The sequence below is a fragment of the Clupea harengus genome, chromosome 3, assembly GCF_900700415.2.
Source record: "Clupea harengus chromosome 3, Ch_v2.0.2, whole genome shotgun sequence".
In the NCBI taxonomy this organism is placed as follows: Eukaryota; Metazoa; Chordata; class Actinopteri; order Clupeiformes; family Clupeidae; genus Clupea; species Clupea harengus.
Genome location: NC_045154.1, coordinates 18,962,118 through 18,981,568, shown reverse-complemented (window position 1 = coordinate 18,981,568; position 19,451 = coordinate 18,962,118). Strand labels below are relative to the sequence as shown.

Sequence of the window (19,451 nt, the reverse complement as noted above, 5' to 3'; positions counted from 1 at the left end):
ACCAAGTTTTGCGTTGTACTGCATTACTCACACCCCAGGCGGATTATTTAAATGAAACAAATAGTTGAGAAATGACTAAACTGTTCATATTTTTCTCTTTTTAAATTTGGCTAAATGATTGCCGATCTGGGTTTGAACTAACTGAGAAGGCCAAAAGAAAAAAATTGATTTAGGCAGAAAGCTGTAGTCTGTTCTGATTTTTATATTGATGTCGATGATCAATTCGCTCCTCATAAACTATTCATCGATAGACTGCTGAAAGTGCTGGCTGTCCAGCAGTTTTAAGAGCGGGTTGGAGAGGAAATGTCTTCAGAATACCGTAAAATGAAATGCGAGTGGCTCCCTATGTGACCCGTTGTTTGGGCCAGTTAACTGCGGGCATTCGCAGAGGAGTAAATTAATTCCTCCAAATCTCACTGGATGTGATGTCAAAGGCATGCAGTCACAGCCCGCCCCCACCCCCATCCTAGGGAGCACAAACTCCGCTGCCACGAAGCGTTTTTCCTCAAGCACAGCCAGCAAGCAGCAGAAGAGGAGCTGGTCTCCACTGAACACTCATCTTCGTGTGAAGTATTTTCAGGATATCGACAACAGTAAGTTACGGCCATTTCTAACCATGACGTTACTCCGTTTGCGATGCAGAAGTGATCTAAAACTATTCAAGTTATGACACTGGTTACAAATGTATGGTAACGGGTTATACCAAAACCCAAAGGTTACTATTGTTGTACATTTGTAAACTATTACGTTAGAAACAGTTCATTGATATTTAGAGGTTTACAAGAAGCTTCTCAGACTTCTGAAATGCAGTTAGTTTAAGCCTTGTCTTGGGATCGGTTCGCTCCGTTAACCAAGGTTAGTCTAAGATGCAGTGTAATCATATTAGCTATAAAGGTGTGACATCTAATCAGTGCTGCGTCGGCGATCACAAGCCACTTTAACCAAGATATTTTTAAAGCATTGCTTTGAAGTAACTTAATAGGTGGTACTGTAAAAAAAAAAAAAAGAGTACAGAATTGTGCAACTTTTGAGGGTCAGTCACTGACAAAATATTCATGAACATGGATCCACTAAGAACAAAACCCATCTAAGTGATCTTCCGGTCGTAAAATGGGAAAGATTGAATGAGGCTGGACATAAAGAAGGCTTTGTGATGTGTGAGTTCCCCACCTGCTTAAATTTGGACTGGACTTGTGGGTCCTGTGGGTAAATGCATGTTGGCTATAGGCTACCAAGTAGAGTGACCATCACAGACACACACACACACACACAGGAGCCACTGTTCCCAAAGATGCAGCGTGGCAGAGAGAGTCTTGAGCAGCGAGAACTAATATGGAGAACCTACACGGTTCCATTATTGCGAAATGCCAGTTCTTAATGAAAGCAATCCATCCATGTTAACCTAATCAGTATCTGTATGTTGTCACATCTGGCTTCACCTTTTCCCGTTATCACCTGGTTGCAAAACTGGGGGACTATGAGGTTGTGGTCTGTGGACTTCATGTAAAGACGCTCCTTATGCTGGTCTCTCTCTTGCTGTTAATGAAAGGAAGTTAGATAGATGCCCTTCTTTTCATGTGTTATTAACACGTTACAAGATTATCGGGCACAGACGTGTATGCAATCAAATATACCCACTGTTGATAAATGTGCACTCGTCATTTATAATAACACGACTTCATGATGTCTTGTGACTTCCTCTTTTTGCTCCAAAGATTTGGCAACTCAGACTCAGATTTGAGAAGTTCACAGTGAAACATTATATGTGTTAAATGTGCTTCCAGCAAATCATCATCATCATCATCATCTCATCTGTGAACACGTGAAATAAACCATCTTCTTGTCTCCCAGGTGATGGCGGTGACCAGGATCTGCTGTATTGGAGCGGGGTACGTCGGTGGCCCTACCTGCAGTGTCATCGCTCAGATGTGCCCAGATGTGGTGGTTACGGTCGTGGACATAAATGAGGACCGCATCAATGCCTGGAACTCCAGCTGTTTGCCTATTTTTGAGGTAGAGCACATCTGGTGCAACACTCTCTCTCTCTCTCAGCATGCATACACGCGTGCATACGCACAGCCCGAGCCCCCAAATCTACATACTCAAAAGTATTTCTAAAGATACTGTAAACATTACTTCTAAGAAGTACTTGAGCTGGCTGGCTTTAGGTTCTGTCATGTCAACAGATGCTATGAAAAATAATTGTCTGTGGGACTTTCTTGGGTGCTGTAGTCAGCAACTCAGCTATTTTAAGATTTCCAAAGACAGGGATGTACCTATCTGACTTATATTGTATGTTAACCTTACACTGAAGGGGCTACCAGGGGCTTCATTTAGTGTATGTTATATAGCATTTTTATCCTCTAGCTTCAGCGGCCTTCAAGATAATATTTACCTTTATTTCCGGTGTGATTATACTGTTTTATAATCATCCAAATTCTACTCACCTGTCAAGCTATTCTACAGAATAGACCCTCTTAATAAGCGTTCATAGAAACCCGGTTTAAATTTACCTCACCATTTCATGTGTTCAACTTAAGCTTTGCATTTGTTCAAGAGTTTGTCCTCATCCGTCCTGTCTCTGTAGCCTGGACTGCAGGAGGTGGTGGAGTCCTGTCGAGGAGTCAACCTGTTCTTCTCTACGGACATAGACTCCGCCATCAAAGATGCTGACCTCGTCTTCATATCGGTGAGTGTCATCACGAGAGGTTCCCCCATTTGAAGGTCACAACGAGTGCCTGGTAAACCCGTTTTTGTGGTTTAGTTTAGTTTAGTTTAGTTTCACACACATTCCTAAGATCTCACTCCAGGAGGATCTGCCTGTTCCCCTGAGTGGGCGCCTGCAGCTTTGGCTGGGAGGCTTTCAGCACCTTTGAGGCTGTGAAATGCTTGAGTCACTGGCAGGTGAGAGTATGTGGAGGAGAAAGATCTCTCAGATGTGACGATGATGAACTATTTCAGATTTCTAGATTGATAGATGGTTGACTTTATTAAATTAGATTGTCAGAGCAGCCAGACACATCAAAATGCAGAGTTCAACAGACACAAAATGCAGAGTTTAACAGACACAAAATGCAGAGTTCAACAGACACAAAATACAGATAAAGGCACAGATATAACAAGGCACGGACAAAGGCACATAGTGCTGAAGATCAGTAGCATCCAGATAGTCAATGCTGCAGTTGTGCAACGAGAGAATTGATCAGAACAACAAATAGAGAGACAAGCCCCAGTTTAAAAACAGCCCTGATATACTCAAGTGATCAGAAATATTCAGGTGTTCAGGTAGTCCTGGTGTGCAAAGAGCAGATTGCTAAGAATAAATGAATAAATAAATAAGTATGTAAGTAAATAATCAAGGCAAGTGTAGTTCAATGTCAGCAGGCGTGACAAAAGCAGAGGCATTGTAAAGTCTGGTCACACCCAGCAGAAATGACCTTCTGTATCACTCCTTTAAACAGCGGACTTGAATAAGTATGTTGTTAAAGATGCACTTTTTGGTTTATTATACAACGCAGTACATACAACTCAGCAGAGAAGCAGCAGTGTGAGTCTGCCCAGAGACAGCAAAACAGCACTTTAAAACAGAATCACAGTTTCCTTTACACCAGGATAAAACACAGGGAGGGGGTCAGTATATGGAGGGCTGTCTCAGCTTTCTACGCCTCTCCTGTAGAGACGTGTGCATTCTAATAAACATGCTGATCTGCTGGACCTTACACGTACTTCAGTGCAGAATAGATGAAGGAACAGAAAGACTGCTTCACAGTGGTCAGAGACAAGAGGAGGTGGTACTAGTATCCCTAACACAAGATACCTGGAAAAGTGAAGGTCAGATGAAGATTTGTACATGCACCAAGGGAAGCGACATTACTTCAACTTCTTTGTTACATGCACTCTAACTCAGTCTCAAGACGGAAACATATTGTTCTTACAAAATGTACCAAATTGTTCATGCATGTATTATCAAGTAAAGCACAAAAGACAGACTGTGACATGTGTGTCATTCTACAGTACATTGAGCGAAGATAAATTAGTAAATAGAAAGTCATTGCAAAACTATGTGAACTATGTGGTCTGAACTAAATCACAATTCAAATGATAAAGTATTTCCCAGTTTGTATGCACCCATATTTCCTTGAAGAGATACACAAACGATCTTAACCTACTCTACATACTTCGTATCAGTGTGCTGTTTATGCCTTATGAGGGAGAAGCCGTGTCTGATTTGCTACATCCTAGAACAGTCAAAGGCCTGGAGTATTTAGTAATTTCTGTACTGTTGTCTGCTTGCGTGGTCTTTACTGGAAACACAGCCTATAAATCACAGATTGGTTTAATTTAGGACAAGAAACATGTTTTTCACATTTTAAGTGTCAGGCTTTGGCTCTGAATTTAAAGTAGTTTGTGTACTTGCAGTTATATTTTAAGCTTTTCAATTTACTTCCCAATAAACATATTTCATCCACACAAAGTAGGTACAAAGTTGGCAAACATCCTTCCACAAGCAGTCTGCTCCTCTGTTCTACCTGTGGCAGTGACCCTTGTGTAGTTATCAGTGCCCCAATACAGCTCTTAAACTGAATGGAATAACATTGTTCAAGTTAATCTTACTATACTGGAACTAGAATACATCGATCACATGGCTCTATAATACTGAAGACAAAAAAACATCTCTGTGTTTGCGTCTTGCAGGTGAACACTCCGACAAAGACCTTTGGTATTGGTAAGGGTCGTGCAGCTGACCTGAAGTACATTGAGGCGTGCGCGCGGCGCATTGCAGAACTGTCCACTGGCTCTAAGATAGTGGTGGAGAAAAGTACCGTGCCCGTCCGTGCAGCCGAGAGCATACGTCGCATCTTTAACGCCAACACCAAGAGCAACCTCAACCTACAGGTAATTCCAGTTTATAATTTAAATTAAATTAAATTAAATTAAATTAAATTAAATTAAATTAATTTAAAAAATATAATATTCTCAATATACAGTACAGGTAACTCAAGTCAAGACACTTGACAAAAGTGCATATATGTTTTCATACATGTACTGTATAATCTATGTTAACCTTTTTTCATACTAGAAATGACTGAAATCATTAAAATTGTATGGTGTTTTCCTCTACAGTCCATCATGTCATCAATCATTTCTGACGGTGTCTGTATCATGAGTTCCTTGTTAATTTGTGATTTTTCTGTAGGTGCTGTCCAACCCAGAGTTCCTGGCTGAGGGAACCGCCATCACGGACCTGAAGAACCCGGACCGCGTGCTGATCGGAGGAGATGAGACTCCGGAGGGGCAGGCCGCCGTCCAGGCCCTCAGGAGAATCTACGAACACTGGGTGCCCAAAAACAAAATCATCACAACCAACACCTGGTCCTCCGAACTCTCCAAACTGGTAGGGCTGCATTGCATTGCAAGTAGAAGGGAACTTCATTGGACTTTCTGGACTTTAAACTTTCAGTTTTCCAGTTGTTTACATGGAATGAGAACTAGAAGTATTCATTCAATTCAATTCAATTTTATTGATATAGCGCCAAAACAATACAATTGTCTCAAGGCGCTTTACAGAACCCAGTGCCTGGACCCCCTTAGAGCAAGCACAATGGCGACAGAGGCAAGAAAAAACTCCCTGTTAATCAGGAAGAAACCTTAAGCAGAACTGTGGCACATAAGGGGTCATAATGCATAGATTGCATTACATGTATATGGCTCTGCAGTAGGCTCAACAGGCTTCACTGGCTCATCCACCACACTGAGGGATCCTTGCCCATCCTGTCCTCTCTCTCTCTCAGGCGGCCAATGCCTTCCTGGCACAGCGCATCAGTAGCATCAACTCCATCAGCGCGCTGTGTGAGGTCACCGGGGCGGACGTGGAGGAGGTGGCCCATGCCATCGGCACCGACCAGCGGATCGGCAGCCGCTTCCTCAAGGCCAGTGTGGGTGAGTAGGGAGGGCCTGTGGCGGCTGGTGACCCAAATTCTTGGTGATGCAACTTCATGCATCTCTTATTCCCCGACCATGAACAAGGGCTGGGTGGGGCTGGGTGGCAGGGCGTTGTCCCTGAGATGGATATGGCAGGGGCCCATATGTCCAGAGCATCTTACAGATTGTCAACTTCAAAGGCAATGTATTAAAAACCCAATAGGCAGTAGTAATCTACCTTACAACTGTATATCAAGTGTGGAATGTAGGGGTCAATGTGCTTACAGCAAAGACCCAGTCGATTTTTCCATGTCTACCTTTGTGAATTGTATAAATGTGTATGCTATGGCAACAAAATAGTGTGCATATGATGAACTGTACAATATTATAGCCTGTGTGATGAACTTGTTCAGTGGTTTTATAAGACAAAGATACAAAGAGATGCAAAGCCTCAGAGTTGCAGTTGTCAAAACAGAGACTCTGGTGTTCTCTGTAATTGTCCTAAGGGCGGTTTCAGTTTTCACAGGCACATTATAACATCTGTCTTTAGTTAGAGTGAGTGACTGTATGTACAGTCAGGAAGAAAAACACATGAACTCATGTCCATTCGGTACACTGGGCGTTATTGTTGTACAATGCTTGTAGCACAATGGTCAGTGATGAGAACATATACAAATGTTTGTTACTGTGGTGTTCCAAGATCAAAATTCAACAAAATCATAAACAGACGGGAACAACCCTGTGGGATTTCAGTGTTGAAATCAGTTACACTGAAAGAACTCTGAGCTTTTTGTTCTGGAACAGACTCAGAACTTAATGTTCTATTACAGTCTTGCTCTTCAGTTTGTGACCTTCTTTTGTGTGTGGATTAAATACATGTTATCTAAGAGAATTGGAAGTTAACCTGTGTGTGTGTTTTGTGTCCATAACTCCTTGTTTGTGTTTGTAGGCTTTGGTGGGAGCTGCTTTCAAAAAGATGTCCTAAATCTGGTGTATTTGTGTGAAGCACTGAACCTTCCCGAGGTCGCAAGATACTGGCAACAGGTTAGTTGTCCCCGTCTTGCATACTCCAAATCAAATCCTAACCCTGACTACAGTTTTATGAATGTACTAATGCATTGTTAGTTTATGTTTTTGAAAATGGTAGTGTGGATATGTGGTCACTGGTGTTTGTATGTTGTGCTTTTGTTTAATTGCAGGTCATTGAGATTAATGACTACCAGCGCAAACGCTTCTCCTCCCGCATCATCAGCTGTCTCTTCAACACGGTGACGGATAAGAAGATCGCTCTGCTAGGCTTCGCCTTTAAGAAGGACACCGGAGACACCAGGTGAGCTACAGAGTCCTGATGCGTAAACACACACACACACAATTCACAAACAGACTGAGGGATATAGTAGTCCAGGTATGCCAGTGAAATCAGAAAAAGGTATGAAATCACAAATTCACAAAAAAAGGGGAAGGAAGGATATATTGAAGCATAAACAATACCTTATGAAATAAAAAATACGATTCATCTTTCAGCTAGATTTGTTGTCCACAAAGTCATTCATTTTGAATGTATCTCTCTTGAATGTGTTAGAGAATCATCCAGCATCCATATCAGCCGTTACCTTCTGGAGGAGGGGGCCTGTCTGTATATATACGATCCCAAGGTCAAAGCAGAACAGATCATCCTGGACCTGACGCTGGTCACAGCCTCTGAGAAAAACACCCCATCCAGAGGTACACACACACACACACACACACACACACACACACACACACACACACACACACACACAAACATCAATATATATAGAAAAATCTCCAAATGCCCACACACACACACAGACACACACATGCGCGCACATTTGTCATTTTTAAGGTGAAACCTTGTCTCTACTGAAGGGACCGGCATAGGTCATAAGAATATGCCATAGTCAATAAGTCAATGATATTATACCTAGTTATAATTGTTACTTTTATTTGGATTTAACTAGCCATGAGTGGACTTTCCTTGGTGAATATACTTTGGGCTGACCTGGGGAGTGAGGTGTGATACTAGACTCTCACCTTCCCCCCCAGGTCGAGACAAAGAACCCTGCATGCATGGCCCATTTGAATAGACGGTAACACCCCTTAGATATCAGTGTATTTAACAGACTGTTCCTCAAGGAATAAGTCAGATATACTGAGGTGAAGTTCTGTGAGGGAGGATGGATCCTCAGTCTCTGTCTCACAGTGGTCGGCCGCCATTCTTCAAGAATAAACCTGAATCCTGACTGATCAAACCTAAGACTGAATCTTCAATTATAGTATAAAACTAATTACCATCACTACATTGTGGTTTATTTGTTTCCTTCCTTCCTTCCTGCAGTGTCTGAGCTGGTGACGATCGCCGCCAGCCCCTATGAGGCTTGTGAGAATGCCCACGCCCTCGTCATCTGCACAGAGTGGGACATGTTCAAGGTGTGTGACGCACTGTAGTCCTCCGTACGATACTCATGCATGCATGACAAGGGAAAGACTGCCTCTACACACGAAACAATTCCCCTTTCTAGGGTTTTCTAGGATAATGAATTGTGTATGAATTGGGATTAACGCTGCAGTGTATGATTGGTGAACTTACTGTGAAGTGTCATAATTACTGCACTACAGAAGAGAGTTTAGAAAAGAAACACAAAGAATGAGGAGGAGATACAGTACACAACAAGGTCACACACACAACAAGGTCACACACAACAATTATAATATAACATTTACATGAAGCTTTAATGTTAAAGTATATTTAGGATTTGCCCGAACTTTAACTAAAGTGTATTCCTCTTTCTATGCTCTTTTTGCAGGAGCTGGACTATGAGAGGATCTATAAGGCCATGTTGAAGCCGGCCTTTGTCTTTGATGGCAGAAGGATCTTAGATGGACTACACGACCAGCTCCAGAACATTGGCTTTCAGGTGGGCGGCTTCAGTGTCATGTCATATCATGTCATCCTGCACTTTTTATTCCTTATGTAAAGTAGTATTTATTGTTACACTAGGTCTCTATTGCTCGTAGTTTGATTGTTTTCTCCTTTGTACGTCGCTTTGGATAAAAGCGTCTGCTAAATGACTAAATGTAATGTAAATGTGAATGTAGTTTTAATCAGATCAGTACAGGCTCCAATGAAGGGGACATGGGTATTACCTTTGCTGTAATACTTTTTAGAACACTAAAGTTAGCTGTCTTAATATATTTTGATAGTCATATATGTCAGTATGATATTAACCCAGCAGGAATCGCGCAAAGAGACGGGCATCTTTGTCCAGCCGTTATTTAGCCAATGCACAGGACATTGCAGGAGGGTTATGGACTTAATGACTGGTCTGGTTAAAATAACCAAGGACAACTGAAGTCGACTAAAGTTGCTTAAAACCTGAATAGCGGTTATTATTGATCTAAATCCTCATGTATTTCATGTCTGTTTGTTTTCAGGTGGAAACGATCGGTAAACGAGTTAACAAGCGGATCTCCTTCACTTCAGACTCAGAGCAGAAGCAGCAGCCTTTGAAAAAGAACAAAGTATGAAGCAGTTTACAGACAGCAATCAATGCAAATGGCTGGCAGAAAGATCTTTCCTTTAATTTGAATCATGATTGTGAAATGTAAGCATCTCAGTGTTTCTCCACATGATATTTACTGCTGAGGAGACTTTATCTAATAAGGGCAGGTCAAAAAGTATCTAAAATTATATTTTTCATTTTTATACAATACAGACTGCAGTGGTAGTTGTCCACATGTGTATGAACTTTGTCTACAATGATGCTGTGACGCAGGTCTAAACTGTTTTGGTAAATGTACAAATATATAATACTTTATAAATAAAAAACCTGTTATTTATAAATGGTTTGTGGGTACATTTAAAAAAAATGCCTTGTAATGTTTTATCTTTTATCTCTTTTCTCATGATAAATCTCCTATATAAATACACCAGGATTGTTTTGGTGGTGTAATTTACATAATAGTTTCCTGTGCTACAGAGAGAATGTGGATTAATGAAACTTGATCCCAACTCTCCCTTCTCTATTGCCATTTGACTTTACTTAAAACCTTCATTCTCAGTCATCCACTGTCACCCAAACACGCCTTTCACATACTCTTCAAAAGAACTCTGATATTAGAACTCTCATATGTTCTATTTTACCTATTATCCCTCATACGTGCATTCTATTACTTATACAGAATCCTCAGATTAAAATCCATAAAGGTTCTGTGAACGAGACAGAAAGGTTCTAAATAGAACCTAACAGGAGCCAAGGCTTCGAATACTGACAGGAGTAATGTATAGGACCATTAAGGGTTCTCCCAAGACAAAATGGAAAAAACTTTCATCATATGACCTTTAAAAGTTAAAGGACACTAGCCAGCATTGCATCATAAAATAAGATGTAGTGGAAAAAGCTTTTGGACAGTGTGGTTGAATGGGTGACAATGTAAACAGCTATGCTCTAAAATGTCCCAGACATCTTTAAAAAACCCTCTTTGCAGGCATAAGGGCAGTGTCTGGGATTTCTGTGTACTTCACAAGTTGTAAAGAGGTGGTTTATGACTGTCATTTCTTGTATGAAATGTTACGTATTGCAGTTGGCCTGCATTGTCCTCATAAATTTCACTTCAGTCGTGGTCTGGCGACTCTTCATTGGGTTTTCTTGGGGCTGTAGTGGCTTCTGGGATGGGTGTAGTCCAGAATAACATTTCAAGTGACTGGATCAACCTTGGACACTACATTTCGTGAGCACTATGTAAGGCTTTGTGTCAATATTATTTAACCAACCTCTTTAATTCACAGAAAGGTCTACCACAACTAATACACATTTGGCCTATTTTTATTCAAAGTTTGGTCAACTCAGTGACTTAATGTTAATGCTACTTAGGTAGAAAAAAACTGATTTACAAACACTTTAATCTCAAACGTCCACGTGTTATGTCTTATCTCCATTACTAGGAAAAATTGATGAGTGTGCACAAATGTACAGTTCAGGTGAATAATTCTAACATTGACCATCTCATATAAGGTTTAAAAAATGTTTACGCAGTAAAGTTGTTCCAAATACGTTTCTGATTTCCCCGCTACATGAATTCCTGTGTGGGGAAGGATATCAAGGGTATCATTTTAGAAAAATGACAACAGAAGGTGTGGTTGCATCTGTGTCTAGTTACACATAGTTACACAAGAGGTAATTTGAGAAACTGATTGCGTAAAAAGCACATGCAATCACATAGAATGGCAGATGCACAACAGGCACACAGATCATTGATAACTATAATAAATATCTATTTTCTGTTTGACCTGTTTGACCTTGTTTTTACGTTTGTGTTGGAAGACATCTATGTTCAGTTGGCCAAACATTCTGCCCTGAGGCTGTCACCTGTGAATACCTAAACTGGGATGGTCGTCAAAGTAGATGTATGTAACATACTTGACAACAAGTTTTTGCACAAAGATGTATTGCTCTCCACTCCCCTTATTCGTCGTTCGAACGAACCAATAGCCTAACAGGACGACTTGGCTCCACTCTAACGGAAGTGGCGTAGATTCCGCCTCGCAATGCCATTCGATGTTTTTTGGCGTGAAATTTAAAATCCAGTCATCAATTTACTGGGACTCATAACAGGAAAGTAAGTGTGTAGAACTTTAAAATTAACTAAGTAGCGATGTTTGAACTATGTTGCCTTATGTTTGACCTATCTGGCATGACTATAAAGTTTCCATAAGTTGTGGGCAAGTCAGCTTGCGTTTGATGGACAGCGCTAAATTACCTAACGTTAGATTTGCTAGTTATGCTAGCTAGCTATCTATCCAAAAAATCTTGCTAAGGTTTTTGATTTTCCCATTTTATTTGCTACTTGCCTCGTTTTCAATAGTGTGTTAAATTGGCTACTCTGCAATAAAGAGCTAACGGGATACCAAACGCATTTTATTTATTAACGTAAATTTGGCGATTACAATTACCAAAGCATGTTGACAGCAGTTTAGCAAAAAACAGCATGCTAATAAATATGTAACATGCTAGGTAAGTGAGTAATATGATATTTGTAGCATTGATACACTTCCGCAACATTGTATTTCCTTGTATCATCCATCGAATGACCATTGGTGCACACCCATTGTTTTTTTTTTGATGATCGGAAAATGTACATAGTAGTTGCCTCTTTTTTCTGGCTTGTTTATTTAGTAAAACATGCAGTATAAAGCTAGATGACTATACTTAACGTTAGCCTGCATCTACAAATGTAAGAAAATAAAAAGTGCTTAAGTTGTTTTTTGTTGGCATTCATTGTCTGGGTGAGCATTTTGTTATGAATCAAGACAGTCTAATTTAACGCCATTCGCCCTACTCGGAATTCCATTGTCTTTACTGTTTACTTCCTGCCAGAGGATGCTTGCCTTGCATACATTTGAAGAAAAATAAAACGTTCACACCTGTATAGCTGTTCGGCTAAAGGTTTTAAACACACTGCAACAGATGAGATAAAGGAAAATCAATGGGCTCCGTTTGGTGTCATTTAACTGGGATGTGTGTCAGTCACACTTGCGAACAGAGGGGTTTAGTAGATTTACCATTTGGCAATTTAGAAGTACCCTTATTTGCTGTCCCATTAGTGGCAACATGGCTAGATCATTGTCTTGCAGATCCTATTTCAACCTATCCAATATAACTACTGTCAGTTTTTCTTTGAAAATGAACTGTACAGGTTTATCCCTTATAGCAAAGAAGCTTGGATTAGATTTTTTCCCAACCAAATAAAAGCTACGGTTAGTCTCAACTACTGTGCGTGTCTTCTTTAAATTGGTGAACTAAACCCGTATCTCATGGGGTTCCCTGTGTAGCTTGTTAAAGGGAGATTCACAAGCGTAAAAGAGCTTAACTCCTATAACTCATATTTATTTGCATTGCTTTGCTTACTTGGCTCATACTTTCACATGTTTCCCCGCAGTCTGATAACCTGTGTAGCATGTACGTGACCTGTTTTTTCCTGCTGTGTGATTGCGTGTGTAAAGGTGTCCATGGCGCAGTTACTGGTCCCCAGCTCCTCGTCTGTGGGCCTGAGAGGTGCCCCGATTTCCCCTGAATGCCAGCCTTCCCCCATGACCGAGCTCACCAACTGCTTCACGGGACTCACCGCCTTCCAGACAGGGTAACACCACCTAGTGCAGTTTCACAGAAAGATCATGTCTGGTCTTATTTTATTTACCTTTGGTTTGATGTGATAACTGAGTGTATGAAACTGCTGCTAAATAACATCTGCTCTGAAATTGCCGCAGTGTTAGCTCCAGTAATAAACTTCCAAAGCTCTTTGGGTGAAATGTTTGATGGCCCTTTGTCTGTACCCATGTAGAGACACGCCCCGGCGTTGTCTGGACTTGTCCAACATCAGTAATGGGAGCCTGGATGAGGCTGCAGCTCTGTCTTCTCCACCTGGCGGCCCCTACCTAGGTGAGCAAATCAGCCTTACACTTCTTTTGGATTACATTTAAGAGCATAACCCTGGGAGGCCTCATCCTATGTTTGCACATGAAGATATTTAATCATGGCATTTTACTAGTTTTTGAAGATTTGAGGGATAAGGAATTTTGAATTTAAGTCATTTTAGGTTAAGCTTCACAGCAGCATTCCCGTATCGTAACATTATGTCGTATTAAGTGCTCTAATGAATGTTTTATTCTTGTTAAGGCCAGAGATAATTGATAATAGCCAAAGGATTGTTAATGTGTAATTCATTACCCATGTCTTGCTCTTGATAATAGAATGTTGCATGTCGGTACTGTAATTTAAGTGAATAATTAAACTCTTGCAGAACCACCTTCCTGTTCAGTTGTGGTACCAGAGTCACCCGTTCCCAGGTTTGTTAATTTCCTTTCTTAATTATTTTTAAGAATTATTGTTTTTGTTTGTTTCGTTTCTTAATTATTTTTAAGAATTATTGTTTTTGTTTGTTTCCTTTCTTAATTATTTTTAAGAATTATTGTTTTTGTTTGTTTCGTTTCTTAATTATTTTTATGAATGGTTGTTTTTGTTTGTTTGTTTGTTTCGTTTCTTAATTATTTTTGAGAATTATTTTGAATATATTTGTCTTAATTGTAAGTGTATGGTGTTTGCTCTAGCCTCCACTGGTCATGTATGGCATTGAAGTATTGACTCTGTCCATCAGGACTATGTTCTCCATATGACGAGTACAAATACTGTCCATCAGGACTATATTCTCCATATCACCAGTACAAATACTGAAAGTATTGAACACAGAACAAGTGAAAACAACAATGTAGTTAGCAGTTACAAGTTAGATTGTAGTTAGCCACTTAGATTGCTAGTGTTGGACTTCAAAACTCCATTATGCTGTTCAACCACATTAGCACAGTAAGGGATAGATCTAAAAGAAAGAACGTTTTCAGTGACGCTTAACAGGCTCTTTGTGTTTTCACCCCCTAGGACCAGTCGCATGAAGAGGCTGAGGTCCATCTTGGTAAACCTCCCCTCTAGCCTGGCACTGTAACCTGGCCACAGTTGTGAAATTGCTTGTTCTCATAATATTTTTCTATAGTGTTGAATTTATGTTTATTTATTATATAGTGTTGAATAGATATTGAATTGAATAGATGTTTATTTATTTAAGTTCAAGCAGTGTGCATTGAACACACACACACACACACATACATACACTCACACTTAAGGTAATTAGAAAATCATTAAAGAAGTCTTGGGCACTTGTTATTTCGCTTGTTGTCATTATGATTTAACATGACGGTTAACTCACGGTTGATCACGTGTGATTCTCTTGTCTCCGTTGTGACTGACAGTGCTTGGCTGTAATAAAACGCTTGTCTGTTCCCATCTTTGATCTCAAAGCCCAGATTACTGTGCAGCAGCCCCAAACCTCCGCCCGGTGGAAAACCTGCCACCAACAAAGAGAATGTGAGTACGCACCTGAATCTTGCCTCTCGCTGACAGATTGCCCGAGACCTGAACCGCACAGCCATGAAGTTGAAATTACCTGTCCCATCAACCACCACCGGGTGGCAATATTGACAGGAACTTTTGATATAATTCCTCCGGACAGGAGTCAGGACAGTGAGCAGAATTGATCCAGGTGATTCGGCCATGCAGTGCCACAAGATAGTGTAATTTCTTAGATGGGTGCTTCTAGAAGAAGTAAACCAGAAAAATGCACCACCGACGACCATGTCAGTGGGTAGAGACAGGATAAGACACGGATTGTTGCTTAAAGGCCGTATTAAAATGTATTTTTTTTAAAAAGCAAATGCAGACTTGAGACATAATTTAACATAACTACCGTACTCTCTTCAAGGAGTCTTTGAGACAGAACAGTAAAATCTTCCCTGAATCAGTGTGTAATTAGCTTAAGTCATTAGTAAAGAGCAAAGAGCTGTGAGCCTGCATAAATAACTTCATTTTCTGCTGGCTGGGCTCAGTCACTTCGCCAGCTGTTAAGTCTTTATGAGTACAATGCTTCATCTAATCGCTCAGCATCGCACAAGGAGCTGTTTGAAGTAAGAGTGTTCGCCTCATAAAATACCCGTGAACAGTACAGTCCACATACACACACACACACACACATGCTTAGTCACACACACTTAGTCTCAGTTTCAGCTCATCAAAGAGTTGTCTTGTGTCGCTTGATTAACTCTGTTCTAGAACACAGCGTGATGGAGTTATTTTAATATTTGGTGTAATATACCAATTACATCTCAGCTACAGCTCATCTTAGAGTTATATTATCTTATGCGATCAGGACTTCAAAACATTGTTCTGTTGAACCATTATGTGAACAGTAGTCTCGTGTACAGACCGGTAATAAGCAGGATGGGTTACTATTACCTTTAGTCGCTATCATATACATGTTTAGTGTGACATTAATACATTATAAACTCCACATTTACCTGCCGAGAGTGTTCTGCAGATGGCTTGCACTGCCAAACTCTTGACCATGTTCTGTTTGTCTCTTTCCTCTTGCCATAGGTGAGTCCTGAAGACTCGTGGGCAGGTAAGGGCAGGTGTTTGATGCCCTCTCTGGATGCCCAGGTGCCCGGCAGTGAGGAGACGGGGGGCATGGTGAGCCCCATTCACCTCACTCCCCCCATCTCTCCTCACATGTCCCCGATGGACGCGTTTGAGGGCCTGCAGGAGGAGGTGACCTTTTACTAAAACTCACTGCCATGGTTACCATCTAGTCTCCACATTCACTTATGAATGTAATTGTTGTCATTTTTGTAAGGCTTTTACTGTCATTTAATGTGGTGGGAAACTCAGTCTCACTTGCCTGATGTCCCCCTCTCTCTCTCTCTCTCTCTCTCTCTCTCTCTCTCTCTCTCTCTCTCTCTCTTTTTTTCCTCTCTCTCCCCATCCCTCTCTTTCTTTCTCTATCAGCAGGGATCTGTCAATGTGGCCATGTCGTCTAGTATGGCGCTGCTTCTCTCTGACCCCCTCATGAGCCAGCACCTCAGCCTCTCCTCGGTGTGTGTGTGTGTTTGTGTGTGAACTTTTTGCAGTTTGTGTTCATCTGTTAATATGGTACTTTTTATTTGTATGTACTTGCACATTGTCAAAAGTTAGCTATACACGTCATGTGCCGCGTGTTTACCAGGACATCTGGGGGTTTTAGTTTGTTTTTTAAACCTTTTTGTCTCGTGTCGGTTAGGTGGTTTTTGGCTCTTATTTGTTTTCTTGTTTGTTCTTATATATATATATATATATTGTTGCTTTAATTTATTGTAAACAGATTAAGTCTGTCCACCCCTCTCTCCACCCCAGTTCCTCATGTGTCCGTGTTCTTTTCCCCCACAGGAGGCGTCCATGAGCCGGAGACCGGGCCGCCGTTTGTTCCGCTCGCCGTCCATGCCCTCGATGCCCGAGCGGCTGCAGCGCCCCCTGCTGAAACGCCCCCGCACTTCGCCGCTCACGGCCAAACCACCAATCAAACGCCACCGCACCATCTCCGCCATCTCGGAGCATGAAGCCGAGGCACAGAGCCCGCCTGCCAGCACGGAGGGGAGGGTAGGACCGGGGTGGCGGGGACCTCTAATTATGTTTCAATCAATGTTGAGTCAATGTTTATGTTCCATTAATTATTACAATTAGTAATAGCACGGCTACTGATGATCAGACTCGCTCCGGCTCCGTTTAAATGTGAGTTTAATTATATGTCTACTGGCTAAAGAGCGTGTGGGTCTGCTGTCTGAATGAAAAGAAATAATAAATCTGGGTCCAGAGGGATGGTTCTGTCCTGGCGTAGTCTGGTCTGATGAGAGTGATTAATGCTGCCCCATCGGCAAGATGGCACATTGATGCGCTGGCATTAATCTAGCTCCGCTGGCCACACCGCTGTGCCTCGCCCTCCCCTAACGTTCCCATGGCCTTTAAGTTGGGGACTCTTCCCAGATCAAGGGCACCTTGACAAACGGCACAAATGGGCATCCTTTCTCCCCCCCCCCCCCCCCCACCTTACACACGCAAGTGATTGACATTGCTATCCAGTAGTAGTCAGCAACAATTAACGCTAGAAAAAAAAGCACATATCCGTTTCTATGACCACAAGGAGCTCACTAAATCACCTCCCTTATGTCGCCTGACCGTGGTGGAATCCATGCTAGCTGGTGCGTGTGTCATAAAGAATTACTGGTGCATTATGGGAACAAAGGGCAGGCGTCCATATATAGTGCAGAATGGTGAGGTGGATAGGAGAGCATGTTGTGGTGCCCTGAAGCCATGCTTCTCTGCAGGGGTTTATGATGTGTGTTGTGCTTTTGATCTCTGATCTCTTTGTCATAATCTCTCTCTCTCGCTCTCTCTCCTTCTGTCTCTCTCTCTCTCTCATTGTGTCTGCCTGTCTCACATTCTGTTTTGCACTCACATTTCCGTCTCACTCACACACACACACACACACACACACACACTCATTCGCTCTGTCTCTCTCTCTCTCACAAACACACACACACACTCTCTCTGATACTCACACATACGTACATACTTCTCACACTCACATACTCACTCACTCATCGGTCTCTCTCACACACACACACACACACACACACACACACACACACACACAGCACCTACTGAAGAAGACTCTGTCCTTGTGTGAGGTGGCAGATCAGCATCTGGGGGGAGATGTTAATGCTGAATTCATCGGAGATTTCACTAAGGTATGTACACACACTGACACACACACACACACACAAACACAAAGTGCCTCTACAGGATCACACATCCAGAGTGCCTCTGTGTGGTCTCTCCCTTTGGCTCTCACACACACACACTGCATTGCTAAACACATATAAAAACACACCACAAATACGGATACATGGTTAATGACCCATTACACTTGTATGAGATGCAATAATTCCAAAACATTACAAACCCAATCAAAGAAGCCTCGTCTGAATCTGTCGCTACGGATGGCGCCGGTGCCACAAAGCTATCTAGCACCCTGCCATTTGTTGACAAGCTGATTAAGTCAGTAATTAAGTCAGTGCCACCAACCCCTTTGATGTTCTGTGTGTGTGTGTGTGTGTGTTTGTTTGTAAAAGCAAGCCAAAGAATTAGAGCTCTTGCCCTTCCCTGTGTCTGTGTTGTGTCCCTGGAATCTGCTGCTGTGCTAAAGCCGCTGCTGTCTGTCTGTCTGTCTGTCTGTCTGGGCTCCTCGCCTCAAAGTCGATTTGAGCCTTTAAACGGAGGGGAGGAGGGGAATATGTGTTTCATGTAATAGAACTGATGATTTTGTGTGTCTGTGTGTCTGTGTGTGTGTGTGTGTGTGTGTGTGTGTGTGTGTGTGTTTGTCCATAGGTGCATGCTCTACCCATTGCGGCTGGTAGGCATCAGGACCTGAAGTACATCAGTGTGGAGACGGTGAGTGTTCATTTACCCACCCCCCCCCCCCCCCCCCCCACCCCCCCACACACACACACACACACACACACACACACACACACACACACTCCTCAAGTACTGACATCATTCATAACAAACCATCCTGTATAAGTGGAGTTGTGTTTCAGCATGGTATCTGTCCTGTGTGTGTGTGTGTGTGTGTTTTTTGGGGGGTCCAGATGTGTGACCTGCTGGAGGGGCGCTACAGCTGTCTGGTGGAGAGCTTCCTGGTGGTGGACTGCCGCTACCCTTATGAGTATCAGGGAGGACATATCAAGGTGAGAGATTGTGTTTGTGGGAGTGTGTGTAACACAGACAGCGAGAGAGAGAGAGAGTGTGTGTGCGTGTGTTTGTGTATGTGTCAGAGTGAAAGTTTGTGTGTGTGTCTCTCTGTTTCTCACACACACACACACACACACAAAGAGGGAGAGTGTTTGTGTATGTGGGGGGGTGCGAGGTGTGATCAGTGCAAGAACAGCCAGACCTGTGGAAGGCTAGACGGCCTGTGCTGGATCAGTGAGCTCAAACAGGAGTTCAGCAAGCGGTACAGAAACAGCAGAGCGCTCGTGCTACAGGGGCTGGGGATGTTTGGTTTGTGGTTTTATAATCCCTGGTTGTGTG

General features: G+C 42.1%; 2 protein-coding genes across 3 annotated transcripts in view; both read left to right on the top strand.

The window, feature by feature from the left end:
• Positions 1-454: 454 nt before the first annotated feature.
• LOC105892446 (UDP-glucose 6-dehydrogenase-like) lies at positions 455-9,787 on the top strand. Its single transcript, XM_012818707.3, has 12 exons — positions 455-593; positions 1,852-2,013; positions 2,588-2,689; positions 4,696-4,896; positions 5,198-5,395; positions 5,793-5,940; positions 6,872-6,966; positions 7,122-7,252; positions 7,505-7,647; positions 8,282-8,373; positions 8,751-8,861; positions 9,379-9,787. Exons 2-12 carry the CDS (start codon positions 1,855-1,857, stop codon positions 9,469-9,471), a joined length of 1,473 nt encoding a protein of 490 aa, XP_012674161.2. The 5' UTR covers positions 455-593; positions 1,852-1,854; the 3' UTR covers positions 9,472-9,787.
• Positions 9,788-11,438: 1,651 nt separating this feature from the next.
• The window catches only part of LOC105892470 (M-phase inducer phosphatase 1-B-like), an 11,961-nt gene continuing 3,948 nt past the window's right edge, over positions 11,439-19,451 (top strand). The window contains exons 1-12 of one of the 2 annotated variants that reach the window (XM_031564849.2): positions 11,439-11,562; positions 12,947-13,083; positions 13,285-13,382; positions 13,744-13,789; positions 14,376-14,409; positions 14,793-14,858; positions 15,924-16,094; positions 16,332-16,418; positions 16,749-16,958; positions 18,014-18,106; positions 18,747-18,809; positions 19,010-19,108. In XM_031564849.2, coding sequence (XP_031420709.1) covers positions 12,953-13,083; positions 13,285-13,382; positions 13,744-13,789; positions 14,376-14,409; positions 14,793-14,858; positions 15,924-16,094; positions 16,332-16,418; positions 16,749-16,958; positions 18,014-18,106; positions 18,747-18,809; positions 19,010-19,108 — 1,098 coding nt within the window. In that variant the 5' untranslated portion in view covers positions 11,439-11,562; positions 12,947-12,952. The remainder of the gene's footprint in view (positions 11,563-12,946; positions 13,084-13,284; positions 13,383-13,743; positions 13,790-14,375; positions 14,410-14,792; positions 14,859-15,923; positions 16,095-16,331; positions 16,419-16,748; positions 16,959-18,013; positions 18,107-18,746; positions 18,810-19,009; positions 19,109-19,451) is intronic. The other variant, XM_012818733.3, reaches the window with a different exon arrangement.